Below are 27,470 nucleotides of genomic sequence, written 5' to 3' on the forward strand. Positions count from 1 at the left end.
GAGCTCATTTGGTGCTCAGCCAATCCCTGTTGAGCTCGCTGGTCATAGCTGGTCTCTGAAGCTAACTACTTAGTAGTGACTCAAGGTTTGATTAATTAAATTAAATAAAAAACCAAATGTTTAAGCCATCCCAGTATTACATTGTCATAGAACAGAGAAATTAAGTTGAGCCCCTGGATAATGTCTTGGGACATTACTATTCCCTGTCTTAGGAACCAGTAAAAAGATATCAACCATTTCACTCAGAATATATCTTATCTCTTATTCACATAATGACCTTACTATTTTCATTTTCTAATACCTTTTCTAGAATCCCTTCAATTACCTTTGGCTAAGTGCCTATCATACAATTTAAAAGCACCTCCTACTTATTTTCTTAAAACCTTATATTTTACATTACAGCTATCAGATAAACATCATTTACACAGGTAATTCAAATGTACAGTTTTAAAGATTAGTTTTCTGAATAGGAGTATCTTTTTATTCCTCTTGTCTCTTATGTATTCTCATTATTCCTTCTCTGAAATTCTCTCCTGGGTCTATTTTTCTTTCATTTTTTCCATCCACTTCTTTCATATTCTCCATGAATCCTTTCCTCTCTTTCCAACTCTGATCTTGCCTTCTTCAAAAAAGCTCATAGCGTACAATCTGGGACACAAAGAAATGAGAAACAATCTTGAATGCTATTAAAATTCACAATTCCATGTCAATTTGCCTTAGTCCCTTTTCTAAGAAAGTGGTTTCTAGTCTAGCTTTGTTAAGCTTTGCTCGGATCTCAGCCAGGCAAATCAGTTTCCACATCTAATATTTCTTAAAACAATAAAGTATGGACTGCTGAGGGGCTTCATATTAAGAGTCCTGAAGTTGGAAATCCTACTAAACATTAAGAACTTTAAATAATACATGTTTGTATGAATAAATGTTGTCAGTCTCTTTGTGTGTCCTTGTCTTATCTTCCCAACCAAATCACATGGAGATGTGTTTTATTTAACTGTATATCCCCACAGTGTCTAACACTGTTATCCACACATAGTAGTTGCTGAAGAAACGTTGGGTTTTTTAAATTAACCCCAACAATTTTGGGTAAGCTCTTCATATTACCATCCCAGTGTTTTAAAGAATGCTGTCCCTCTTCTCTGATTTATCTCCTTACTTTGATCTCTCTCTGATTTCCATATTTTCCTCCTTCATTTTCTTCTTTAACCTCTCTCTGCCACCCTTCTGTCCTGCTCCATCGAGCTCTAAGTGGCACGAGAGGCCTTATGCAGCATCTTCATCCTAGCACATGCAAGGCTCTGTGTGTGGTGCTGGGAAAATGAAGAAGACTAAGGCAAGGTTCTTGCCCTCTAGGCACACATAGTCTAGTAGGGGACAGAGATGAGCCTGAGATGAACAGACTAGTATAGGAGGGGACAGAGATTGTCATATGTGAACGACAGCAAAAGTGATAAATCCTATAATTGAGACACGTACAAAGTAATGTGATAGAAAAGGAAGGCGAAGTAAACCAGCTCTGGCTGGGGTGGGCTGAGGGAGGCTTCTCAGCAGCAAAGATGGATATGGTTTCAACAGGCCAGGAAATGAGGGAAAGGAATAGCGGGTAGAGTGAATATGTCTGTGAAAAGGCACAAAGGGGTGAAAGGAAGAGCAAGAAGTTCAGCATGTCCAGAATGAGGAGTCATGGGGTGAATGTTTAAAATGAGGCTGACGACATAGGTGGGGTTTGCTTGTGAAGGGGATGGGATGACCTGCTAAGACCTCAGACTGTACCCTTTGCCCAGAGGGAGCTAGTGAGGAGGGTCTTAAGAAAGAAAACAACCCTGGTAGAATTTATGTCTCTCTCTGTCTCTCTGTCTCCCTCTATCTCTCTGTCTCTCTCTCTCCTCTCTTGTCTCTCTCTCTTTCGCTCTCTCCCACACACACACACACCCATTTTATAGATTCACTATTTCTAACATAGGAGTTTACTCTAAACTCCTATATCTTATTTCAAAGGCCCCATCATCTGGTCCTACCCTATTTATTCAACTTTGTTTCCTGCTGCATCCCTGAACCCTCTAACCAGTTAGCCCATCCCCCTCTGACATAATAGTAAGCACTTGTTTATGTCACTTCCCTTGCCTGAGAGCTGACCAAGGCCCACCTCTTCCTACCCAGTGCTCACAGGGTCCACACAATCTATACCATAGCTTTTGGAAGTTTATATGGTCTTTTACTGTTTTCTGATTGTTTCCCCCTTCCCTCCCCTACTAAACATAAACCCTCTGGGAGCTGAAGAGTAAAGCTCCATAAGACCAAAGATCACACAGTTCTTACTCATCACTGTCCCCTGGTTCTTAGCTTATAATAGATGCCCAAGAAGGCTAGTTCTCTAAGCACATACAATTGTAATCAAGAACATTCTCTTATATAATGTTATAAACCAATGTTACTCCAATAAAAAATAAATACAAAAACAAGAACATTCTTGCTGAATGTCTGCCTCCTGCACTCCATGAGAGCAAGGATTTCTGTCTGTTTTATTCACTGATGTCTCTCAAGTACCTAGAAAAGTGTGTGGTACATAATAGGTGCTCAGTAAATAGTTGTTGAATTAATTATGAATTAGGATATCAGGGATTTTGTGTGTCCATCATCTTTAACACAATAGATGCTTGATAAATTTATTGAAGGAATGAGGCCAAGATCATGTCCTCAGCTTCTTTATATCACTATCTCACTGCTGAACACATGGTAGACACTCAATACGTACTTGTTTTTGGTGGATTGGAAATGTAACAGGCTTGCTACTGAACTTTTTATTATCATAAGCACAATTCTTCCTTTCATAACTGAAAAAGCGTTACCAATTTGCTTCTAACACAGGGAAGAAACCCTTTCTATGGCAGCTAGAAAAATTTCTTCTACAACCACTGACTTTTCAAGGATGGAAATGTCAACTCTAAGGGGAGGGAGAAGGTAAGGAGCTGGTCTGCACTATGGTAGAGTAGTCTCAATACCAGACACTAAAAGGAAAGCTTGTTTAGTGAAGAGAAACATATCCCTCCATCAGAGGTCACTGGGAAACAGCTTGGCAATGGCTATAACCTTGCCATGGACACATCATCTAGATTCCTTTAAACAGCCTCCCACTAAAGCCTTTCTAAGCACGCTCTTCCTCCACTCTTATTCCAGGAAATTAGTCTTGATTCTTCAGGCAAGAAGCACATAATATTTTTTGTAAACACCATAATCTTATCAGAAACTGAAGTCCATAGAAGTTAGGTCATCACTGAGAGGGTTTCAAAGTGTGTCTGACCCTGTACATATGGATAGCAAGGCAACTTGTAGTTGGGCAGTACTAAGGCATTACCGGGAAGTCTCCAGGGAATGTCAAAGTCAGCTACACTCTTCCCCTCTCTTTGGAGTTAGTGAAATTCCTTTTCATTCAATCCTGTCATCATGCTGAGTCATAAAAAGCAGTGTTCTTCAGTGCGCCACATCTCTGGAGGCCCTTTAGCCAGCCTCTGTTAGTCATTACTATACTCACGGGCTTGGGGCCAGCGCCATTCACACTTTCCCCTGTTCTGCAGCAGACGGACTGAGTTCCTCCAGTCCTTGTGCTCCTTCTTCCCCCACGGCTCTAAAACCCTTCTCTGAGGGAGGAACAGCTATAGTTTTGGGGGTCATATAGCTTTAAGGAAACTTTTGGCAGATGCGGATATCCTAACATCTGGGCAGTGTTAACAGAATCCCGGAGGCCCCGGACAGACCAGGAGCCACTCGTTCTAGGAATGTTAAAGTAGAAGTTTTTCCAACTGATGAGAGGAGCAGAGAGGAAGGAGAAAAATAAAGAAGGAGAGAGAAAGAGCACAAAAACCCATACAACAGGTAAGATCTGCTGCTTAACCCCTTCACACTATATGACCCAATTTCACAACTGTGGGGGGTAAGGAGACCCAGGACTTGGGCAACATGGGGGCGGCCAGGAGACGTTCTTTTATGAAACTGGATCATACGCTGCTTTCCATTTGAGCTGTGACCCGGCTGCAGGCACAGGTTCCCACTACCGTCCCAGCCTGCAGCAGAGGGATGGCTGACTCCGGTGAGTCAAGCTTTCAGTCTGAGATTGGGAAGGAGGTGGGCAGGGAAGCCATCACAGACTCAGAGCACCAGGTCTGAAAAGGAAAGCCCCTGCTCCAGAACCAAGGAACTGGACTGAGGCTGCATGTGGCAGAGGGGCCAGTGATTAGTTTATCTAGCTGTTCATTTTCCTGGATCTCTCTTTAATCTCCTCTTTCTTGTCCTTTTGTTCCCTTTTTCTGCTTTTATCTCTTTCCTTCAGCTTGGGCAAATTTTCTTTTCTTTCTAGCTTCCTTCCCACATCTTTCCACTTTCCTTGCCTCCCTCACTTACTCTCACTTTTTCTCTATCCTGCTTCCTTGCCACTCTCTAGACAAAACCTGAAGCCAAATAGCAATGAATTAGAAAATGAATTTTTGCATTCTTGGACTTCTCCTGTCACTTAAGGACTCTGCCTAGGATCTGCCATCTTGTTGTTTCTCCATTTCTAGGACTGACTCCTCCCCTGTGCATGGCATTTCATTGAAAGCATGTGGGTGAATGGGTGCTTGCTGAAAAGTCCAGTGGCCGGTTTATCCCAGTGGGCTGCAAGTTTTAATACTGTCATTTATGAAGTATTTGCCTACTGGGAACCACAAAACTCTCATCTCATTAGAGTGAGGACAGGACAGGAAGTGAGAGGGCAATTGGAGCTTGCTCACCCTCTCCTCACGTACCTCAGTAGGTTCTCCCCAACCTCACTGACTTCCTGCTGGCTCAGCAGGGTAAAACTAGAAGGTTAAGCTGCACTGGAAAGCCAGAAGCCACTACCAAACCACTAAGCCTCAAAACCCAAAGCTAAGAACAGAGCCAGGGTATAGTTACTGCCTGAGAGACTAGAGAAAGGAGACATCTCGTTCTGTCCAATACGAAGTTGATAATAATAATATCTAATATATACTGATTGCTTCCCTATGTGCCAGGCAATAATCTGTTCTATAAGGCAGATACTATTATTATTCCCATTTTATAGATGAGGAAACTGAGGCTCAGAGAAGTTAAGGAAGTTGCCCAAGGCCCCATATCTAATAGGGACAGAATTGGATACACATCCAGATCTGTGTAACTCCAGGGTTCAAGTTCTTAGTTCCATACACACTAATGCTTTCCCAGATTAGTGGTTAGGAAATGCTAGTTAAATGGATGAAATTACCAACTGGCAGTCTTTAGATCACAAGATTCCCTCTTGGTTCTATATGACTTTATGTTGGCCCTTTCCTGATCATGGGACCTAAATGTCCCTCTATAACTTGGACCATGGAACATTTGCATCTGATCTCACCAGAGTCAACTGAGAATTGATTGTTTTATGTCCTCCTCCTCCTGGGAGGAGAAGAGACCATAAATAACAAATAGAGTCTTGTTATTCTATAAAGTGGAAGATCTTACAAGGGGGATGATATAACAGGTAATCATTAATTTAAAAATTTCTCTTCTTCCTCGCAGATTCCGCATTTCTGCTTCCTCTCACTTTTGGAAGTTCATTGATGGCTGATTGCTGAAAGTTATTTTCCCTTGCCCTGGTACTTCTGGCCACATACCTCTATTCTTATCTCCCTAACTGCCACCCCCCTTTCAAGGATGGCCAGTCAACTATCTCAAAGTGGAGCTCTCTCTCTGCTGCTCTTCCTCACCCCAGCAGTGACACCAACATGGTATGCAGGTATGTTCTAGAAGCTGTTGCCCATTATTTCCAGGCAGGGCCTGGACCAAGCCTTGGAGAATGAAAGAGTTAGACTTCAATAAGAAACACTTAAGTTAGATACAGAGAAGAACTCTTCTTGACAACAAAGATGGTTAAACATAGCAACAGGCTACCAAAGGAGGCTTTTGAGGCAAACTAACAAGAGATATTTGAAAATAGGCTGCACCAGCATAAAAATGAGAAGGTTGGACAACATGGCTTTTGAGGCCATTGTCTCACCTGCTTATGCACTTAGCTTCCTCCCTGCCCCCACACCATCCCTCCCTCCCTCTCTCTTTCTTTCTCCCCTAGACCTTATTTATAGGATGAGATTTTTATAGCCTCTTTCTGCCACGGATGTTAATGACAATACAGATCACATTCTCTTAAACAGGAATTCCCTGGTTTCTTCTGGCTTGTTCCTTATTTCAGAAAGGATGGGGATTTCTGGATTCCTGAATGTTTCATCCTTTGCCCTTGGAGACATAGAGAGTTGAAGAGAACAGACTCAGTGAGGAGAGGGAAAAGGGGAGGGGGAGGAATGAAGGATGGATAATGAGGTGGCAGACAGAGGTTTTTTGATGGGGCCCAGCTGGCATTCCAAGTGCTAAGAATATTCTGTGGCCTACAGTGTCTGCCCTCATGGGGGCTCGGGGGAGTAGGGGAAAGAGACAGGCCCAACCAATGGAGTTAGGAAAATATCCAGCAATGAGTAAATAACAAACTGCTTCCATCACAGCCACAGTCATTGCAGCTAAAATTTTCCACATGCCCTTAGCTCCTGGTGGAGGCCTTTGGCAGTAGCTCTGTTTGTCTGGAACAGCTGCATTAAGCTTTCAAACAAATATGCAAACTTCTTCCCCTTTTTGGCTTAACCTGGCTTTGTAGGGGGTGAAGAACAAGGGCTGACATTGAGATGAAGAAATTCAAGTCAAGCCCTTGGCAGAGTACACACTGTTTGGGGTTAAAGGAGCCCCAAGTCTCCAGGAGATAATATGTGCAGCTGTCCTCCCCAACATCCTCCCAGCTCCAGTTCAAGTGCACAAGACCAAAGACCACTGGACTAGGGTGTGGAGATTAGATGGCTCAAACCCCAGTTTTGAACACCTGTAAGAACCCTCATGGAGTTCAAAGGTCTTTACCCTTCCCAGGCTGGAAGCCCGAGCTGGTGGAGTCTTGAGGACAGGGAAGTTCTTTCAAAACTTAGATTCTGTTGAAGCTCTCAATGGGCTGTTTGCAAAGGTGGCACTCCCCTTCCACAAGAATCACCAGGGTCACCACTCCTTCTGAGGAGCCCAGGCTGGTGAGGTCTCTGACAGCCCTGCAAACCCACTCATTCTGCCCATTTCTAGTCTCTGAAGGCTACATGATGAGAGAAATTGGGGAATTTTTCAATAATCCTCCCTTATATTGCTAGTTCAGCTGCCTGAGCTTGCTCCGTTCATTTATTCATTCATTCCTTTGACAAATATTTATTGACCACTCTCTATGCATCCAGCACTGTTTTGTTCATGGCCATAGTCTTGTCCTCAGATGAGAATGGCACAAGGAAAGCAGCCAAGTGTGAATCCAGGGCTAGTCAGAAAAAGGGTCCAGGAATAATCAGCAGGGGTTGGGAAGGGTTAAGAATATAAATAAAGAAAACAGTGAGTTGGGAGTGTGTATTGGCATATCTGTGCAGTTGAGGAAGTCAGACTGTATTTGTTATCAGAAGCCAAGCATTAGTGTGGATCTTAAAATAGTCTTCAACCATCAGTTACATTTCCAGCCATACCTTTGTGAAGGGCAGCGCTTAGAGGGTCTGACTGTACTAAGGAAGCTGGAGGAACCCGGTAACAGACCACACAGTAACCACTGGCTGATCTAAAGGAGCTGAGGAATGCTGCCCAAACCACCCCCCCAGGGCTGAAGAGGAGCAAGCAGACAGAACAATATGGGGAGGATGCCCCTTTAGTTTCTTATGTCTCATCTCAGTATCCTAATATTTGCAAAAAATACCCAAAGACGGGCAAGGAGGGAACATGGAAAGGCTTAAAATGGGAAGGCGGCTCAAGTGCATTCCCACCACAAAGCAAACTTAGCAGTGGTCCAGCTACCTCTGCACCCTGGTGGAGACTGTAATTATCGGATTGAATCTTCGCCTCAGCTTTCCCACATCTCCTGCAATTCTGGAATGATGTAAAATGCTTGGTGGCCTTCAATCCCACACACACAGACTGAAAAAGCTGGATTGCAAGAACAATTTCGGATTTTTATCCCTGCTGGACATTGTCGAAAGCTCTCCCCTACTAGCATCTTTAGTGGAGTGTCTGAGTTTGGTATAGAGGGTCAAATAGCCCCGGGCTGGAATGCCCACTCTGCTCCTTACTGGCCAGGAGGCCTTGGGCTACTCGCTCAATTCCTCTGAGCCTGCTTCCTCATTTGTACATTAGAGAGTAATAAGGGTGTCTACCTCACTGAGACGTTAGGGTGACATAAGGAGAGAACATATGTAATGGGCTGAACACAGAGTATGTGCTGAGTGATGTTAGCAGTCAAGTTGTTTCTGTTGTTATCCAGCCAGAGGCCTCTGACACCCCTGTTTGCCCTTCTGGTAAACAGAGGCTTGTTCCCTGCTGGGTATTTCTTCACAAGCGAGCTCTGGAACAAGAGTGAGGGGACTGAATCCTTTAGGGAATCACACACATCTGGCCTCTTGTTTACAGGAGCTGTAAGGCTTTGAGGCTAATACTAAACTGAAACAGCTGACAAGAATTCTGTGCCTGTTCCCGCCCCCCACCCCAAGAAACCTCCCATGTTGGAAAAGAGCAAGTAAGGAAGAAGAGGCCTAAGGAGAAATAAACGGAAGCCAGAAGAAAAACCGAAATGGGAAAACAGAAAAAAATAAAGGGAAATAGAAAAAATGAACTCTTTCCTTTGGAATGAGGGCAAACCAAAAAGGACATGATTTCATAAGGCAAACTTTCAATTTAATTCATTCCCTTGTTCATCAAGTTGGACTGGTTTCTCAACACCCCCCCACCTTCAGTCTGGCTCTGTGGGGAATGGAGATTCATCATCTAGCCCTCTGCTCCACCCTTTAGTGCAGGGGGCCCTGTGCCTCTTCCCAGAGAGGAGGCAGGCAAGCTTGTGGTCTGAGTGTTTACACAGGCCAAAGGGCTCCAGCACCAAAACCCTGCCCTGCCCTGGAAGCACACCCTCTCCTGGAAATGAGGAATTGTCTTCTGACTCCAGCACGGCTGGCTGCTCTATTCCTGTGCGTGCATTAGGGCTCAGGGAGGCTGAAAGGAGGGCTTCCGGAAACTTCGCTCCGGAAAGGACCAAGTTGTATTCCAATTAGTTTGTATTCATGACCAATTTCCTGCCGTCTGGTGGAACACACTGTTTAGTCTCCCAGACAGCCGCAGACCTGCCTCCACCAGTGACGGGGCCACTTAACGGAGTGGGGGTGGACTGGGAATGTCCTCTAGTTCAGCAGATGCCTGCTAAAGCTCCTGCTGATTAGAGGAACCAGAAACTTCTCTAAGGAACCTGCCTTCTTTTTTCTCCAAACCAGGACAAACTGCTCGGGACATGAAACTACTCTGTTTCCCCCTGGCCTTTTGAGCCCTCCCTCTTTGCCTGGGTATGCCACTCCTAACAAGGGCAACCAGGGGCCAGAAGGCTGGTGGCCTGTAGGCTAATGGGAGCTTGGGGAATCGTTTCCCTCCGAGGACTGTGAGCAGGACTGTCATTAGTGGGAAGACCCTTACTCAGCCTCTGTTTTTTCCTCCTACCTGGGACAAAAGTCCACCCTCAGAGCTTGGTCATCAGTGTCTCACCAAGACTTGCGTGTTGCATCAAGGAAATGGGCCATTTACAGTCAAGATTGGTGGGATTAATGGATGATCCAGAAGTTTGATTTTTTTTTCTTTTTTAAAGATTGGCAACTGAGCTAACAACTATTGCCAATCTTCTTTTTTTTCCTGCTTTTTCTCCCCAAATCCCCCCAGTACATAGCTGTATATTTTAGTTGTGGGTCTTTCTCTTTGTGGCATGTGGGACGCCGCCTCAGCGTGGCCTGACGAACGGTGCCACGTCCGCGCCCAGGATCTCGAAACAGGGAAACCCTGGGCCGCCAAAGCAGAGCGCACAAATTTAATCACTCAGCCACGGGGCCGGCCCCTGATTTTTTTTTTCTTTTAAATGGAGGCTTCTAGTGCTACCTGTAAGCCCTCGCCCACAACATGAGCTCGCTCTCTACGCATCTGAGGTGTTGAGGTCTGCCCACAATAGTTCTGCTGCTTTACAAGACAGAGTTTTCCCCACTAAATATCCACCTGGCTCCCTACCCATGGAGTGCCATGTCCTGAAGAAGGGACCAAGTTGGATAGGGGAAAGGTTGGGAAGGACTTGAATGAGAAATCAATATGCCATCTTGATATTGTCTTCTTCATTCTAGGGTCAGGCTACTACCCAGATGAAAGCTACAATGAAGTATATGCTGAAGAGGTCCCACAGGGCCCTGCCCTAGACTACCGAGGTAATCCTCACTGCTTCTCAGGCTCAGGAACGGTATTTTCTGGCCTAAGACCTAGGCCCTCCCTGAAGCATCCTCATCCAGCTTGACTATATGTGCTAAAACTGCAGCTCAGGGAATCAGGGGCTGTGATTTCCAATCATGAACTTGGTTACTAGAGGGGTGGCCTCACCTCTCTAGCGCTAAGGTTGCTCATCTATTACTAATCATTAAGTATTGACTGAGTACCTACTGTATGCCTAATCCTGTGCAAGGTAAACCTGTGGGTGATACAAAATCTAAGACAGGGTTTCTCTCCCCCTCAAAGAGCTTACATTCTGCTGGGGGGGGAACGGCTGAAGGGGCAATAAAATTAACACACATAGGACAAGTAAGTGTGAAACTGTGTGGTGGCAGTAAATGCAATAGGAGGTAAGAAAAAGAGGTCAGGGAAGGAGCCATGAAAGATGACATTTAGACTAGGCCTTGAATGATGGGTGGACTTTGAGAACTGGAAAGGGGAGGGGAGGGCATTCAGTAAAGCAGATGGCCACAGATATAGAGGTAAGAACAAACCTGTTAGAGGAAGGAGCTAGGAAAAAACCAGCCTGACTGGAGGAGATGGGATGTGGAGGGAGTAGTAGAAAATAAGTTGACTATAAAGAATGAGACCAAATTAAGAAAGGCTCCATGATCCAGGGACTTTTCTAAGGAGAGGCAGGAGGACTCTTTGTGAAGAATGCTGAAGAGCAATTCCTGCCTTAGAAGGAAAGTCAGACCAGGTGACATCTAATATCCCCTCCATTCCTAAGAGTCCTTGTTTCCATGCTTTGCCAGCCATGTGGAAGAGTTTAGTTGTTGTGCTAGGAGTTATAAGGAGTCATCCTATGTTTTTGCACAGGGAAGTGACATGGTAAATGGTAATTTCAGAATATTAACCTCGTTATTGTGTACAGAAAGTAAGAGTTCAGGAGAGGTAGAGCCTGGGTCAAGGAGACTCTCCAGGATTCAGTAATGTTGATTAGAGATGATTGAGGGTAGTGGCAAAGAAATGGAGAGTATGTTTCACATAAGAAATGTTTCAAAGAACGAGATGGCAAGACTTGGTACAAATTTGATGTACCAAGAGGCTAAGAAACAAACAGATATCTAAAAGCGTCCAGTCTGAATACTTGGGAGAACTGTAAGAACCCTCTCAGAAAGACAAGGTTAGAAAAGGAAATTGGTTTGGTGAAGGTGCCGTATAGGCAGTGGGAAGTAGAAAGATGGAGTTTTGTGAGTCATCAGCTTAGATGGATGAGCTGTGTGAGAGAGACGAGGGCCAAAGTCAGAGCCTGAGAAGACATCCACAGATGTGAGTAACAGAAGAAGAGCCAGCAAGGGAAAAAGAGATAGTTAGTGGTCAGCCATGTAGGAGGAGATCAGGGTAGTATCTATCATATTACAGAAGCCACAGGAGAAGAGAGTTTTAAGGAAGGGGAAGGGCTAAGAGATCTACTGTGTCAAATGTTGCAAAGAGACAAATTGAGTGAATTGCAAACATTACATTTGGCAAGAAGAAGGTAAATGGTTACCTTTGAGAAAAGTTTCACTAGAGAAATGATCAGAGCTTTGGGTTCCTTTATGCTCCTTTCTATTACCTTCTACCTATCTTCTCACTGCCAAATGGTCCACACCCACTGCCTCTCTGTCTCAGCACCCACAAACTCCTAAACTCCATACAGTCTGATTCCCACTCACCCACAAATCTCCATGCTGAAACGACATCCCTTGAAGATCACAATTCTCTCCCAATGCCTGAATCATATGGCCCTTTCTTCAGCTTCAATCTCCCCAGGTTCTCAGCAGCAGGGAGCACATCTCTCTCTTCTCAGCCCGCCTTCCATGGTGCTCCATGACATTTCACTATTCTGGTCATAGCTGAAGCCAAGAAAGGAGATGGGCTTTCTAGTGGTGACAAGAGAGAGAATGAGGCATAAATCTGAACTTTGGGTAACCCTGACCTGTCTCCTGGGCTCCTGGACCACATCTCCAGCTGCTGCTGGACACTTCCATTTGGCGATATCTAAAACTAAATTCTTTCATCTTCCCTGAAAGGGGCTCTACAGTTGACCACCCTACTTTAGATAATGGCACCATCATTCTCTTAAAAATGCTTCAATGGCACCTCTAATAGCCCCCATCACCTTTAATGGCCCCCCTTTTCCTTATCACCTCTCACCAGTCATTCACCACGAACTGTCATTTCTTTATAAATCCATGGGATTAAAACTTTTATTACCTCACACATGGATAATGGCAATTGCCTCCTGCATTCTCTGACTCACGTTTGTCCCTTCCCCAAACCTAGTGGCCCACTGTGACCATTTCTAACAGAATTAGGCCTCAGTCTAGCTGCCAACTCATTACCCCTACTCCCCATGAAATCTATGCTTCAGCCAGATTAGTAGAACTCTATTCTGTTCCCTGACTGCTTTAGTCCAAACTGAGCTTTCCCTCATCCATTCGTTCTTTCATTCATTTATTCAATGAATATTTATTGAGTACCTGCTATGTACCTCTTCTGAAATAGCTGCTTATTATTTGGACAACTCATTTGCATTCATTAGGTGCTGCCTCTTGGGTTTACTTTTTATTACCCTCAACAAAATAGTTACCGATTTAACAGAAGGAGCCATGTATGACACTCCCACAGAGCTATGTAAAAAGTAGATGCTCAAGAAATGTTTCCTGGCTGGTTGGCATCCTGGGAGCAGAAACCAGATTGTACGAGACTGTAAATGGGAGAAGTGGATAGGAAAAAGCAACAGATGCAGAAGGTACTTTCAAGGGGTCTGGCAGCCCTAGGGATTAGTATTAACCTGCCTCGCTGGTTATTTTTAAATGTGCATAAAGCCCTTTAGGAAAATATAAGCCACATGGCAGCCTGTGGCCTTGGAGTCAAGTGTCTCACGGCTCTCTTTGGGACTTAGTCTCAGGGCATAAAACTAATTGAGTGAGGTTGTCAGTGTTGAGGGGGTAGGGGTGGACAGGACAGTACAACCTGAGGTCGCAGCCTCCCTTGTAAGGTCTTTGTGACCTCATAATCAACAGCTCTGGCAGTGTAGTGCTTGGGACTTTCTGTAATTTAGGGATGACGTCTCCAGGGGGCAGCAGCGAGTTGCTGCTTGAAGCCGGATGAGCCAGCGGCTCAAACCCAGACACTGCTTTAGGGAATTTCATTCCCAGAGCTAAATATACTTGTTACACATGCCATTTCATTTGATTCTCAAAACGGCCCTATGAAACTGGTTTATTATCCCCATTTTACAGATCAGGAGACTAAGCTCAGGGAAGGTAAATTTAGAGAGTCACAGAGCTCGCAGCTGGCAGAGCGGGAATTTAAACCCAGGTCTGTCTGACTCCAAAACCATGCTCATTCCATCTCTTGCCTCAAAAATGTACCCCATTTTTAAAAAAAAACAGGTAAAAGAAAAGAAGAAGAGTTAACCAGTAAAAACCAGATCATTACTGTAGAGCAAACTGCCCATGTAGTCTGGTGCCATTTTCACTAATCTTGAACTTTCACTCCCTTATCCTGACTCCTAGCTTGATCAGAAACCCTTCTCTGAGCTATGCCCTCTTTCCTCTGGGCCGTCGCTTTTCCTGCAGAGGGCTTCAGCCCCGGGCAAGCTGGTATTCTGCCTGGGTTATCTAAAGATAATCACAGAGAAGGCCTTTTCAATCCTGTTGTTAGAACTTTGTTTTCTTTATAATCCCTAAAAAGACATCGGTGAATAGCTTCACAGAGCAGAGGCCATGGGCCTGAGTTCGAGTCCAGCTCCTCCACCTTCCAGCTCTTTGACCCTGGACAAGCAAGCTCATGTTATGTGCCAGTCACTGTGCTGTGTATTTTATAAATGTTATTTTGTTTAAATAAATTGCATGGTTGCTATGTAGTGATATGGGAAGATCTCAAACACATTAAGATTATTTTTAAAAGCATTGGTGGGAACAGTGGGCATAATATGCTACTCTGTGTGTTAAAAAGGAGGGGAAAATAAGAATCTATAGCAAGATTTGCTTTATATGCATAAAGAAACTATTACCAGTGGTTCTTTGCGGGGGACTAAGTGAAGGTAGGCATCAGAGCAGGGGTGGGAGCGAGACCTCTTACCGTGTAACTTTTTATACTTTTGGGGGTTTGAACCACGTGGCTGTATTACCTATTCAAAAATGTAAATGTGGGGGCTGGCCCCGTGGCCGAGTGGTTAAGTTCGCGCGCTCCGCTGCAGGCGGCCCAGTGTTTCGTTGGTTCGAATCCTGGGCGTGGACATGGCGCTGCTCATCAAACCACACTGAGGCAGCGTCCCACATGCCACAACTAGAAGAACCCACAACGAAGAATACACAACTATGTACCGGGGGGCTTTGGGGAGAAAAAGGAAAAAATAAAATCTTTAAAAAAAAAAATGTAAATGTGTACTTCAAAATAGCAGCCTAACATGCTGCAGTGGCAGATATTGTGGTTAGAAAAAAATATGGGTTTAGAGCCAGACACAGCTTGGGTTCAAATCCTAGCTCTGCCCCATACTTGCTGAGGGACCCTGGGCAAGTTACTTCCTCATCTGCGAAATAGGGATAAACACCCACCTACCTCACAGGGCTGTGGGGAGAGCTATATGAGATGATGGATGTGAAAATGAAAATACAAAGCATGGTGCCTAGCACACGATAGCTGCTCAATAATGACTAGCATATTTCCTACGAGACATTTTCACAGTGCGGTATTGAGTCAGATTCTTAGTTTCAGTTTCCCATCAGCATTCTTTGGGTACAGTTGTTCAGCCAGTTATGAGTCTCCATGACTGTACTGTCACCTCTCCTGTATTTCTTCATCTCACCCACATCAATGGCATGAAAGGCATTGGCACATGCCTCACTTACTTCCACGTAGTGTACCCACAATTTCCCCTGCTCTACCCGTCTGGTGACCGTGCCCAAAAAGGAAATGAGGTCACTCTGGAATTACTTGTTCTTGAGTGTACCTGGAGATCACCACTTCGCTTTCTAACTGATCATAAGCCTGTGTTTAAATATTCTAGAACACTTTTCTATCAGTGGTGTCAGTCTCACCAGGCTATAGTTCCCAGAAGCTGCCTTCTTCTTCCTTCCGGGGATCTAATGCACAGCATGGTGACTATAGTTAATAAGACTATGTTGCATACTTGAAATTTGCTAGGAGAGAACATCTTACGTATTCTCTCATCTTATGTATTCTCTCCAGAAAAAAAAATGGTCGCTATGTAAAGTGATGGATGTGTTAATTAACTTGATTGCAGTAATCATTTCACAATGTATGTCAAAACATCACATTGTACACCTTAAATATATACAATTTGATTTGTCGATTTTACTTCAATAAAGCTGGGGAAAAAATTGGGATAGTGCTTTTGCTCTTTCCCAGCCTTCCAACCTGCTTCCTTTATGCCAGGATTCTTCTGAGGTAGCAAATTTGCACTTACTTACGATAGTTAGACCCTCTCTTCCTGTCTCGGCATTTACCCTGAGTTTCATATTTCCCTTTACTATGCTTGCTTGTCCTATTCATTCCAATCTGATGTGTATTTTCCTTGACAGAATATGGGCGAGAAATAGGACGGGGGTGATCGTTGAGGTCCCAGCCTCCCGTGTAAAATGTTGGTGATATGTGTTGGGACTGTATAATCAGCAGCCCTGCAACTGTCGTGCTTCAGAGACTTGCTGTAATTTGAAGATGGTGTCTCCAGATGGCAGCCGTGTGTCACAGCCACAGGCTCAAAACTAACGCTGGAAGCCACAAACGTGTTGTTGCTTCAAGGATAGTTTTCTCACCGTCCGTCATCTGTCTTCATTCTCCAGCTGCCCTCAAGCAGAGGCCCTAGCCTTTCTTTGTTCCTTTAGCTCCTAATGTGCTTCTTTTCAAAGCCCCCTTTTCTTGTCCTTTAGGATGTGGGAGCCAATGAGCTCATAGGGGGCTTTAGCCTACCCAACCCCAGGCTAACAGATCTGTGCCATCCTGTGTGTGCCTCCTTGGGCACGTGGCCTTCTGCCTGTTTGTATCTGTCCCTTTAAAATTGGAACCCACTCAAGAGTCATTTATTTTGTGTAGCCAATGAGGCGTGTTTATGACGCCGTTATAATTTAATGGCCCTATAACCTTTTGTGCTCAGTACTGAACAGGGATCAAGCTTTCATGCCTAAGCAGCCTTCTTTGATATCGGATTCCCTTCCTCTCTCTAGCTTACGTCTTGGTGTTATTTCTTTTCAATTATTTTAAATTTACATACCATAAAATTCACTCTTTTGGGTGTGCAGTTCTACGAGTTTTGACAAATGCATAGTCAGGTAACCACCACCACAGTACCAAACCGTTTCATCGCCTCAAAAACTCCCACAGGGCTGCCCCTTGAGGTTATCCTTGACCTCTAGCCCTGATCTCTGGCAACCACTGACCTGTCCCCAGATTTTTGCCTTATCCAGAATGTCGTATAAATGGAATCCTACAGTATGCAGCATTTTGAGTCCAGCTTCTTTCACTTCACAAACGGCATTGGAGATTCATCCATGTTGCTGCAAGTATTAGGACTTCATGCTTTTGTAGGGATAAACCATAGTTAGTTTAACCATTCACCCATAGAAGGACATTTGAGCTGTTTCCAGCTTTTGGCAATTCTGAAGAGAGATACTTCAAACATTTGTGTACAGGATTTTTTATGAACACAGGTTTTCATTTCACTTGGGTAAATACCCAAAGTGGGATTGCAGAGTTGCATGGCAAGTGTATATTTACCTTTATAAGAAACTACCAAAATATTTTCCAAAGTGGCTGTACCATTTTGTATTTCCCTCAGCAATGTATGAGAGTTCTAGTTCTCTCTATCCTCACCAACATTTGGTATTGCCATATTTTTTTAACTTTAGACACCCTAATGGGTGTATAATGGTATCTTGTTGTGGTTTTAATTTGTATTTCTCTAATGACTAATTACGCTGAACATCTTTTCATGTGCTTATTTGCCATCAGTGTATCCTCTTCAGTGACATGTCTGTTCATGTCTTTTGCCCAGGTTCTCACTAGATTGTTTGCTTGTTTACCGTTGAGTTTTGAGACTTCTTTATATATTCTAGATACTAGTCCTCTGTCGGATATGTGGTTTGCAAATACTTTCTCCCAGTTTGTGGTTTGTCTTTTTGACTATTAATAGTGCTTCCCACAGAACAAAAGTTTGTAATGTTGACAAGGTTCAATTTATTAATTTTTTTCTTTTATGAATTGTGCTTTTGATGTCATGTCTAAGATCTCTTTGCCTAGCCCCGGATCCCAGAGATTTTCTCCTATGCTTCTTTCTAAAAGTTTTATGATTTTACTTTTTACATTTAAGTCCATGATCCATCTTGAGTTAATTTTTGTGCAGGGTGTGAGACTTAGACCGAGGTTCTTTTTTTGTGTGTCTATGGAAGTTCAATTACTCCAGCACCATTTATTGGAAAGGCTATCTTTCCTCCATTGAACTGCTTTTGCACCTTTGTCAAAAATCATTTCAGCATACTTGTGTGGGTTTATTTCTGGGCTCTCTATTCTGTTCCATTGATCCAAGCGTCTATCATTTCACCAATACCACACTGTCTTCATTACTGTACTCCTAGCTTACTTTTCTTCTATTGCTACAGCCCCCCGATGGTGTTATACATTAAATATCCAGGATGGAGAAGCTACATGCTACTCACCAAGGGGAGGAACTTATCACAGCAGCCTGGGCACTCGTTGTGAGCTCTCCTGTGACCGAGGCTTTCGACTGATCGGACGTAGGTCGGTGCAATGCCTGCCAAGCCGCCGTTGGTCTGGAACTGCCTACTGCAGGCGTAAGTGGTGTGTGCGCAAATGTTGACATGTGTATGTAAGAGAATCCAGCTAGCCAGCCAGCCACTGAGGGTATATGCCTGGAGGTGTTATTATGCCCTCTATCTAGTACAAATTGAGAATTTTCCACAGGCGCTCAACACGGCCTTTTCCCATCCTAACATTCTAGCTCATTTTCTCTCCCTGTGGTTATTGCCCAAGCAATATGGGCATTTAAGTGGCAACCAGCCCTTTGGGCTCAGAAGGCCCAGGAGTACATGTAAGGCTGGGGCCTGGGGCTCGATGTGGACCTGGGCCTTCCTCTGGAGCTCTCGAGGAATGTGTGGTCTCAGACTCTTTCCACTTGTGGTAAACTGCTGTACTTCCTGGCCTAAGGCCTTAGAAGGCCTTGGCAGTGAAGCTATGAGACATGTGCTATTCTTCATTTTCTTCTGCAAGTCAAGAAGAATCCCTAAGGCTAGAATGTGGGGATGCTGATACACACACATTCCAAATCGTGCCCCCCTCAGCTCCCAAATCCCTACCTTTTATTCAAGCTCTGCAGCTTACCCCCTTTTAGCAACTGAGCTTTGTGTGTCCATTGCTGAATGCCATTTGTAGGACATCCATATGTGTGGGGCCCTATATTGGTCACTTCAGGAGCATACTCAGCTCCTCAGTTACTCCCAGGCTGCTTATAGACGAATGGGATACAAACACAAATGTGTGCACATGAATGCAGTGTAAGTGGACACAGAGAGCTCAGCACTCACAGAGAAATGGGGTTGGTCAGAGAAGATGGCTATGGAGAAGAGGAGAAGCTTGATAGCCAGAGAACAGTAAGCCATCACGCCCCTCTAAGGGACTGTAATTAATTTGTTTTAGGATTTAGACCCCATCATTTCCAAAATGAATTTCAATTAGCCCTACAAAATTAAAATGTCTATAAACGAACATAACATCAGTTAAAAGAATGGAGATGTATATATTTCCAGGTGACCAGAATGAATTAATTACTATATTTGAACACTGAATCTGGCTTTGCCCTTCTTCATACGAGACAAAAGGGTGGACACTTTGGATCTATCATTTTCACTGTCATATAATACTAAGAAAACAAATTCTTCTGAAAAGACAAATCTTTTTTCTTGGCCCTGATTTCAAGGAGGTCATTTTTGTATAGGTCTTTACATAAAGGATAGTGGAAAACATAAAAGGCAATAATCTTCAATTCTGGTTTGACCAAGAAGTAAAATGGACATAGCTTACAGCATCTTTATTCAAAGCGCCAATAATTGAACTTATGCAGGGTTAGAACTTAGACAACCTAGAGGAATGTATGGCTTGCCTACCTCTTTCAAGTCTCAAGCATCTCAAACTAGACTTTGGCAAGCACAGGCTCATAATCATTTCGTGGTAGCAGTCCCCGCTTCTGGCACATGCAGTGTCTAAAGCACATGGATTCCTCTTTAGTCAAATACCGCCAAAGCTGGCCCTCCAGGCACTGGCCTGACTTGTATTCTCACCTGGACAGAGGGCCAGCCTACTTCCTCAGCTAAGTGAGCCGCAGCTGAGGAGGGCTTGTGGTAACACCAAAATTATACTCAAAAAGGAGCCTTGAATTTGTTGAAGGGCATCTAGCATTTGAGGAACAAAAGACAAAACCTAAGCGCTGCTGAGGCCCTAAATGAGCCCAGAGGTTTATATGTATTGTCTTTTTTAATCTGCACAATAATCCTATGAAGTATCTACATTTTAGTGATGAAAACAGAGAGATGAGGGAATTTGCTCAAGTCACAGAGCTAGAGGTGGAGCTGGGATCCAAACTCAGGTGTGATTCTCTAGTCCATGCACTTGGACAAGTAATTTATTTCTTTGAGCCGCACCGCCCTGCCCCCGCCCAGAGTACTACTATACTTTATAATATAAAAAAAGAAGGCAATTAGGAAAGAAGAGTCAAGTAAGCACAAAAATGTAAGGGCAGTTTTGGGTAGAGTTTTGTGTATTTTCTGCTGTCTCTGATATGGTTCTCCTTGTGTAGATGTCCAGGCATCACCTCCAGATAGTCCCACAGGCCACTGAGCTTGCCACTTGGTTCTCTCTTAGAGGTGAGATGCCACGCATTGCCATTCATCACGAGTGGCAGCTATACCTGTACAAATGGGGTGCTTCTTGACTCCCGCTGTGACTACAGCTGTTCCAGTGGCTACTACCTAGAAGGTGACCGCAGCCGAATCTGCATGGAAGATGGGCGATGGAGTGGAGGCGAGCCTGTGTGTGTAGGTAAATGCTGGTTGCTCCCAGTTGTCCTGCTGCAAAGAGCCACCCTGGCATTATGTCCACAAAGGATGTGGAGTTCTGACCACAGACGGCATTCCTGCTCACTATGAGGGTGACACCCTGGGCACATGCTTAACAAAGTGATCGCTTCCCCTGCAGTGGGGCTTCCTTCCCCAGTTGCATTGAGCATCTTGAATTGCGAGTGCGTCTTTTACCTACCCAGTGGTGTGCTATTGCTTCTATGGGTTCCCTTCAGGGAAAGCAGGGGCTCATGGGTCAGCACCTGATTTCTGACCTTGGCAGACATAGATCCCCCCAAGATCCGTTGTCCCCATTCACGTGAGAAGATGGCAGAGCCAGAGAAACTGACTGCTCGAGTATACTGGGACCCACCCTTGGTGAAAGATTCTGCCGATGGTACCATCACCAGGTGAGTAAGGGCTGCCCCTTTTGCCTCCCAGCACCTTCTCCCAGGCTCTCAGGCTGCCCACACTGAACTGCACAGGCTAAGGCAAGAGCAATGATGTGTCCCAGACCCTGATTCTAAGAGTCTCTTTCCTCAGTGGCTCTTTCACCCTGTCCCATGCAGAGTGACACTTCGGGGCCCTGAGCCTGGCTCTCACTTTCCCGAAGGAGAGCATGTGATTCGTTACACTGCCTACGACCGAGCCTACAACCGGGCCAGCTGCAAGTTCATTGTGAAAGTGCAAGGTCAGAAAGAAGTCTTCCATTTCCACATTGCTCATTATTCCTGCTCTACCCTGACCCTCTAGATGCCCACCACAAGCCTCCCCTATCTAGATAGGTCTGAAACAGACACCTCACTTATATTGGGAGAGGGAAAAAACAAGTTCACCAAACAGGGTCATTCAGGAAGCCTGCGTCACATGTGTGTTGCGTACACGTTTCAGAAACCCTGACTCCTCAACAAGACTTTCTCATTCTCCTAAATCTAGATAAAATTCACAAAGATACTCCATCTCTATTTCTTTTCTTGGCCTTCTAATTGTCAAATCTAATCAGGCTTCGTTCTAAGTCTTTCACCTCTGGTGAAATTGGTGGTGTTGGCTGCCTGATTCTTCATCTTTGTTTTGTGTTGTATTGTTTTGTTTTGCTTTTTTCATTATAAAAATGATTCATGCTCATTGTTGAACATTTGGGAAATAAAGAAATATACAAAGGGAAAAAAATCGATTACTCCACTGTCCAGAGGCAATTGTTGTTAATCTTTTGGTATTTTCATTCCAGGTTTTTATCTACACATACTTTAAAATATATATATAGTTGATATACTGTATATCCAGTCTTAGATCAGCTTTTTTCACTTTTCATTATAACACAAGTAGTTTTCCTATGTTCTTTAAAAATTCTTCAGAAATATTTTTAATGACAGCATAAAAACTGCTTCTAAGACTATATCATAATTTGCTTAACATTTTTCCCATTGGTGGATATTTAAGTCTCCTCTGATTTATTTTTGATATTACAAGTAATTTTCTTTTTTTTTGCTGAGGAATATTCACCCTGAGCTAACATCTGTTGCCAATCTTCCTCTATTTTGTATGTGGGTCGCCACTACAGCATGGCCACCAACAAGTGGTGGTGTAGGTCCCCACCCAGGAACCAAACCCGGGCCATCGAAGTGGAGCATGCCGAACTTAACCACTAGGCCATGGGGCTGGCCCCCTAAAAGTAATTTTGTAAGGTGGTCATCATTATACAGGGTGTGTCCACAAAGTCTGAAAACAAAAATGGCAATTTTTTTTTTACAGATTGATAGTTTTTTGATGACAATATGTATACTCACCTGTGCTTCCAGATTTTATGAACACCTTTGTCTACATTTCAGATTTAATCCCTTAGAAAGGGAAATTCTGGCTCTATCCCTGGCCATCAGAGACACACAGACATCACTCATTCTGATCATCCTAAGTCTCCTGATCTAGAAAACCTAGCATGGGCACCCTCTTAGCCTTTTTTTCCTAACAGAGATACCACAGTCTCTAACTGGAACTCCTCCCTGACAGTGAGACGCTGCCCAACTCTGAAACCACCGCAGCATGGCTACCTCACCTGCACCTCAGCAGGGGACAACTATGGTGCCACCTGTGAATACCACTGTGACGGAGGTTATGAGCGCCAAGGGACCCCATCCCGGGTCTGCCAGTCCAGCCGCCAGTGGTCAGGATCACCACCCGTCTGTGCTCGTAAGTGAAACCAGGGAATGGGGAGAGTGGACATAGTGATTAGGGCTACTTTGGAGCATATCACCATGTGTGTGGCACAGTGGTCCAAGAGCAATGTGTATGATGTGGAAATGGGGATGAGGTTCTGAGGTGTGTTTAAGAGCCAATGTGCTCCTACTCCAAGAAGAAGGCTTAAAAATCTCCAAGTGTTCTTTCAGGATTTCCCCCAAGGGAAGGGAGAAACAACAACAAAGGGTTAACCAGAAAGACTGGAGCTCCTCAAAGTGTTGTTATGTAAGCTAGGATGAAAGAGAAGGCCATACCCTGACTGGCCATCTGCTTCTGCCCTAGCTATGAAGATCAATGTCAATGTCAACTCGGCTGCTGGCCTTCTGGATCAGTTCTATGAGAAACGGCGACTCCTCATTGTCTCAGCTCCTGATCCCTCCAACCGATATTATAAAATGCAGATCTCTATGCTGCAGGTGAGAACCACTCCCCTAATCAGGGCTTAGCTCCTTTACACACCCCCATCCCCACCCCATTACTCCCTTACCGCCTCCAAATCAAAGAGTTGCTCTTTCCATAGCACAAACCCTACTTCCTCAAACTTTTTGTGGACAACATTTGATCAGTTTCACTATACACAAATTTAGCACATTTTAAAAATTGCTATGCTTTTACTGAAAAGGCAGTGAGGCCATTGGAATGGCAGGTGTTACTTGCAGGGGGCTTGGTGAAGGATGGGAAGGGAGGGTGGCAAAGCCCTCTGGAGAGACTTGTAAGACAAGTCGGACCAAAAGTAAATGTTGGGAATTAATTATATTTATATTTTCAAGGAATAATAGCACTAACAAACACTTAGACTGTAAGTGCTATATAAGTACCAGGTATACAAGTATGCACTTTAGACATTGTCATTCAATTCTCACAACAACCCTGCTCAGGTAGGTGATATTACTATCCCCATTTTATAGGTGGGGAAACTGAGGCATAGAGAGTTTAAGTGATTTGCCCAAGATTACTAGCTAGTAAGTGGCCAAGCGGGGATTGAACCCAGGCAGTCTGACTCCAAGATCTGTGCTCTTAACCAGAACCAGTAGCAGAAGGAAAAGTGGTGTGATATTTCAAAGTAGAAGGAGAGAGTTGCATGACGATTTCTAACACACTAAGTTATCTAGCCAAAGCCACTTGCAGGGGGAGGGAGAGGTGGATAGGGCAGAATAGATGTGACCTTTGGGACGTATAAAAACAATAGACTAGGTTCTTGAAGAGAACTCAGGGTGTGCTGACAAGACCAAGAGAACCAGCTCTGAAGAGCTGCAAAGGGCTGGATACCCGGGTGAGAGAAGAAGCTATTTAAGGGGTTTCTAAAGGTTGAATCTTAGAAGTTGCCAAGTCAATATTCAGAGGCCCATGATGGAAGCAGCTTTATCAAAAGGATGATCCTGGGTGTCTAGACCAAAAAGAACCTAGTTCCTCCAGGGATCCAAAAAAAGCGGACAAAGCCAACACCTCAGCTGCAACAGGAAGCAGGAACAAGAACAGGAATCAGTCAGGGAGGAGAGCGACTCTGAGAGTCGGGACTAGGAGTAGCCCAAAGATTAAACAAGGGCTGGGGTACCAGGGAGTGTTCGCTGCTGCTTCAAACCTTGTCCCAGGCAACTGGCAAAGAGGTGACCCTGCAGGACCTGGCCAGACAAAGAGCCAGTGTAGGGTTACTGGGCGTCCTGCCCAGTGCAAGGAAGGCACAAAAGGTAATGAAAAGAGCACTGGGCACTGTTTTACAGAAATCCTGGAGACAGAGAGAAGGCCCTGGCCATGTAGCCTAGTGGTAGAGAGCATACACTGGGGCAGGCAGCATCCGCCCTCAGTCTGAATCTTGGCTCAGCATCTCACTGTCATGCAAATTGGGGCAAGTTACTTTCTCCTCTACAGAATAAGAATGATACCACCTACCTTGTTAGGGGTGTTGTGAGGATTAAATTAGATTATTCCTACAACCCACTAGGTATGTGTGTTAAATAAACAAGAGCCGTTATTATCATATCACAATAGCCATCTGTTAAGAAACTATGTAGTTTAAAACTTACGCAAAACTAAGCCAGGAGAGACTGTGTTTCTGCAATTTATCAATCCATTTCTCTTTTCTACCCCACATGGTGTAATCTGTTTCTACACTTTATTAGAATCAAGGGAACACTGTCAGGGCAAGTGCTTCAGGAATGAAAAGGGAAGAGGCTGTAGACCCTGCTGTGCGATGGTTGGGGGAGAAGCCCCTCCTTTCCCACACTGCCTCAACGTGGTCCTAGGGGGAATCCGCTAAGTAGCCTTAGGCTTGAGTTTCAGAGCCTATTTCAGAAACTTCTCCCCTTCCAGCAATCCACCTGCGGACTGGATCTACGGCATGTGACCATCATCGAGCTGGTGGGGCAGCCACCTCAGGAGGTGGGGCGCATCCGGGAACAACAGCTGTCAGCCAACATCATCGAGGAGCTCAGGTCCAGGCTGGGAGCCTGCGTGGAAGGGGTGGGCAGAAATCCTAGGCAGGACACGGGCAACAGGAGAGGTGTGGGAGAAATGGCACACACTACTCTCTCGGAGCACTCCTTGTGAGTGAACTCTTACAGATGCATTAGGTAAGACCAGAGAGTGGCAGGACATCAGAATCAAGTGGCAGGGTCGGGGGTGGCTTAAAATACAGGTGACCAGGCCCCACCCAAAATCACCTCAGGACTGTGCTTTTATAAGGCACCTTAGGTGACTCTGAAGCACAGCCAGAGCTGAGACACAGCTAGACCCAAACATGACTCAGATAAGCCTCTGATCCTGCTGCCTCATGGCCTCACCTCTTTGCCTTCAGTCTCTAAAGGAGCAAAAGGCATCTGTAGGCACTGAGAACTGAATCATACCCATCTGCCCCTGGGGGAGAGAAGACTATAGGTGACAGGTGGTAGAAGTTGACTTTTCTCATTATCTACCTATTATCACCCTTCCAATGCCTCCACATATACTCAGAGCCAATATAGCCTTCACTGCTCTCTGTTGTATAAACAATACCTGCCTCCAGGGTTCAGTCTCAGTAGGGACAGAAAGATTCAGTCCCAGGTAAGGGAGAGACTGGGAACCACTCAGAAGGAGACTGCAGACTTGCAGCTAGAGGTAGAAGAGCTGACCAGGTGATACTGATCAACTTCAGGGCTGCCACGTGTGGCTGTGCAGGCTATGCCCAGCCCCAACTCTAGAAAACACTAGTCACCTCATAGTGCATGCGACTGGTGCTCCCTGGAGTTATTCCGTGCAGCCTGCATAGCTATATGTGAAAGCCCTGCTTAAGGGGGCCTATGAGGGAAGTACGGCCTGGTAATAACAAAGCTGCTCCATCTGGGGTGAGGAAGGGACAGCCTAGCAGAGCTAGACATGTAGGGGCAGCAAGACTACAGTCTGAGCAGAGAAAAATAAAGGAGTTTGACAGAGGTATTGGAGGGGATGGGAACAAAAGATCAAGTAGGGAAGGAATTAGTCTATCAGTGGAGCTGTGAAAGGTCAGAGGGTAGTAGAGCATGATGGGATGGAGCCCAGACAAGGTCTCACACCTCCCCGGCTCCTCTCTCTAGGCAATTTCAGCACCTCACTCGCTCCTACTTCAACATGGTGTTGATTGACAAGCAGGGAATTGATCGGGAACGCTACATGGAACCTGTCACCCCTGAGGAAATCTTCACGTTCATTGATGACTATCTACTGAGCAACCAGGAGCTGATCCAGCGCCGGGAGCAAAGGGACATGTGCGAGTGAACTTAAGCCAGGGCTTGGTTGAGGTCAAGGGAAAAGCTCCCCTACTGAGCTGGAACTGGAGCCTAATAAAAGGAGGAAATGGGTTCCCCATGGATCTAGGGACAGGACTCTGAGGCGGATGAGCTTCACCAGTCCTGGGACGTTTCCAGGCACCTTTTTAGGGCTGTGTAATAGCTTCCCTAAGCAAGTCTCTGCTTTAGATAGCACTGGAGGAGCCTAAGAGCCTAAGTAGGGACTGAGGACAGGCCCTGGGCAGTGGGTTGGGGGTAAACGTCTTCCTTGCCTAACCTGGGCCTCTGCCCAGCTCTCCAAAGTCTTCCAGATAAGTAAATCCTAAATTCACTCACTAACCAGCCGTGTTTCAAATGGTTCCTCTACCCTGAAGTGACAGCAGAGGGCAGCACCATCACAACAGACAACCAGGACACTTGAGCAAGTGTAGCTGGATTCTCCTTACAGGTTAACTGCATCATTGGAGGTGGGGGGAACTTCAAAACCTCCTTGAATTTGTTTATCATTTTCCCTTTTAGGGCATTGGGCTACAAATGTTATGTTAACCACGGCTTCATCTAAGAGTTAGGAAAGTGCTGCAGTGGGAGGGAGCTTGGGAAGAAAAATCAGGCCAGAGCAGAATGTTTTCTCCTGACCCCTCCAGCTGGCTCATGGGCAACAATCTCTTTTTACTGAGCCTCCAGTTCAATTGCAAAAGGTAGCCAATGCTGTCCCTTCCTCAGAGCAGCCCCCAGCTCGTGATCTAGGAAAGCTCAAAACCACCACTGGACGCCTCTGTAAAACTAAATAATAGAGAAGGGAAAAAAAGACAGTTTCAGCCTCATGAATTAACTTACTCAGAAATCACTTTTTTTGAAGAAGAAGATGATTAGCCTTGAGCTAACATCTGCTGCCAATCCTCCTCTTTCTGCTGAGGAAGACTGGCCCTGAGCTAACATCCATGCCCATCTTCCTCTGCTTTCTATGTGGGACACCTACCACAGCATGGCTTTTGCCAAGCGGTGCCATGTCTGCACCCGGGATCCCAACAGGCGAACCCTGGGCCGCCAA

At 45.0% G+C, this 27,470-nt stretch overlaps 1 protein-coding gene across 1 annotated transcript; it reads left to right on the plus strand.

The window, feature by feature from the left end:
- Positions 1-3,480: 3,480 nt before the first annotated feature.
- SRPX2 (sushi repeat containing protein X-linked 2) lies at positions 3,481-26,758 on the plus strand. Its single transcript, XM_005614330.4, has 11 exons — positions 3,481-3,870; positions 5,548-5,764; positions 10,227-10,307; positions 17,976-18,167; positions 20,251-20,427; positions 20,728-20,854; positions 21,014-21,135; positions 22,452-22,631; positions 22,962-23,095; positions 24,990-25,111; positions 26,228-26,758. The coding sequence occupies exons 2-11, from the start codon at positions 5,683-5,685 to the stop codon at positions 26,406-26,408; spliced, it is 1,398 nt and encodes a 465-aa protein (XP_005614387.2). The 5' UTR covers positions 3,481-3,870; positions 5,548-5,682; the 3' UTR covers positions 26,409-26,758.
- Positions 26,759-27,470: the final 712 nt, after the last annotated feature.

The sequence above is a fragment of the Equus caballus genome, chromosome X (assembly GCF_041296265.1).
Source record: "Equus caballus isolate H_3958 breed thoroughbred chromosome X, TB-T2T, whole genome shotgun sequence".
In the NCBI taxonomy this organism is placed as follows: Eukaryota; Metazoa; Chordata; class Mammalia; order Perissodactyla; family Equidae; genus Equus; species Equus caballus.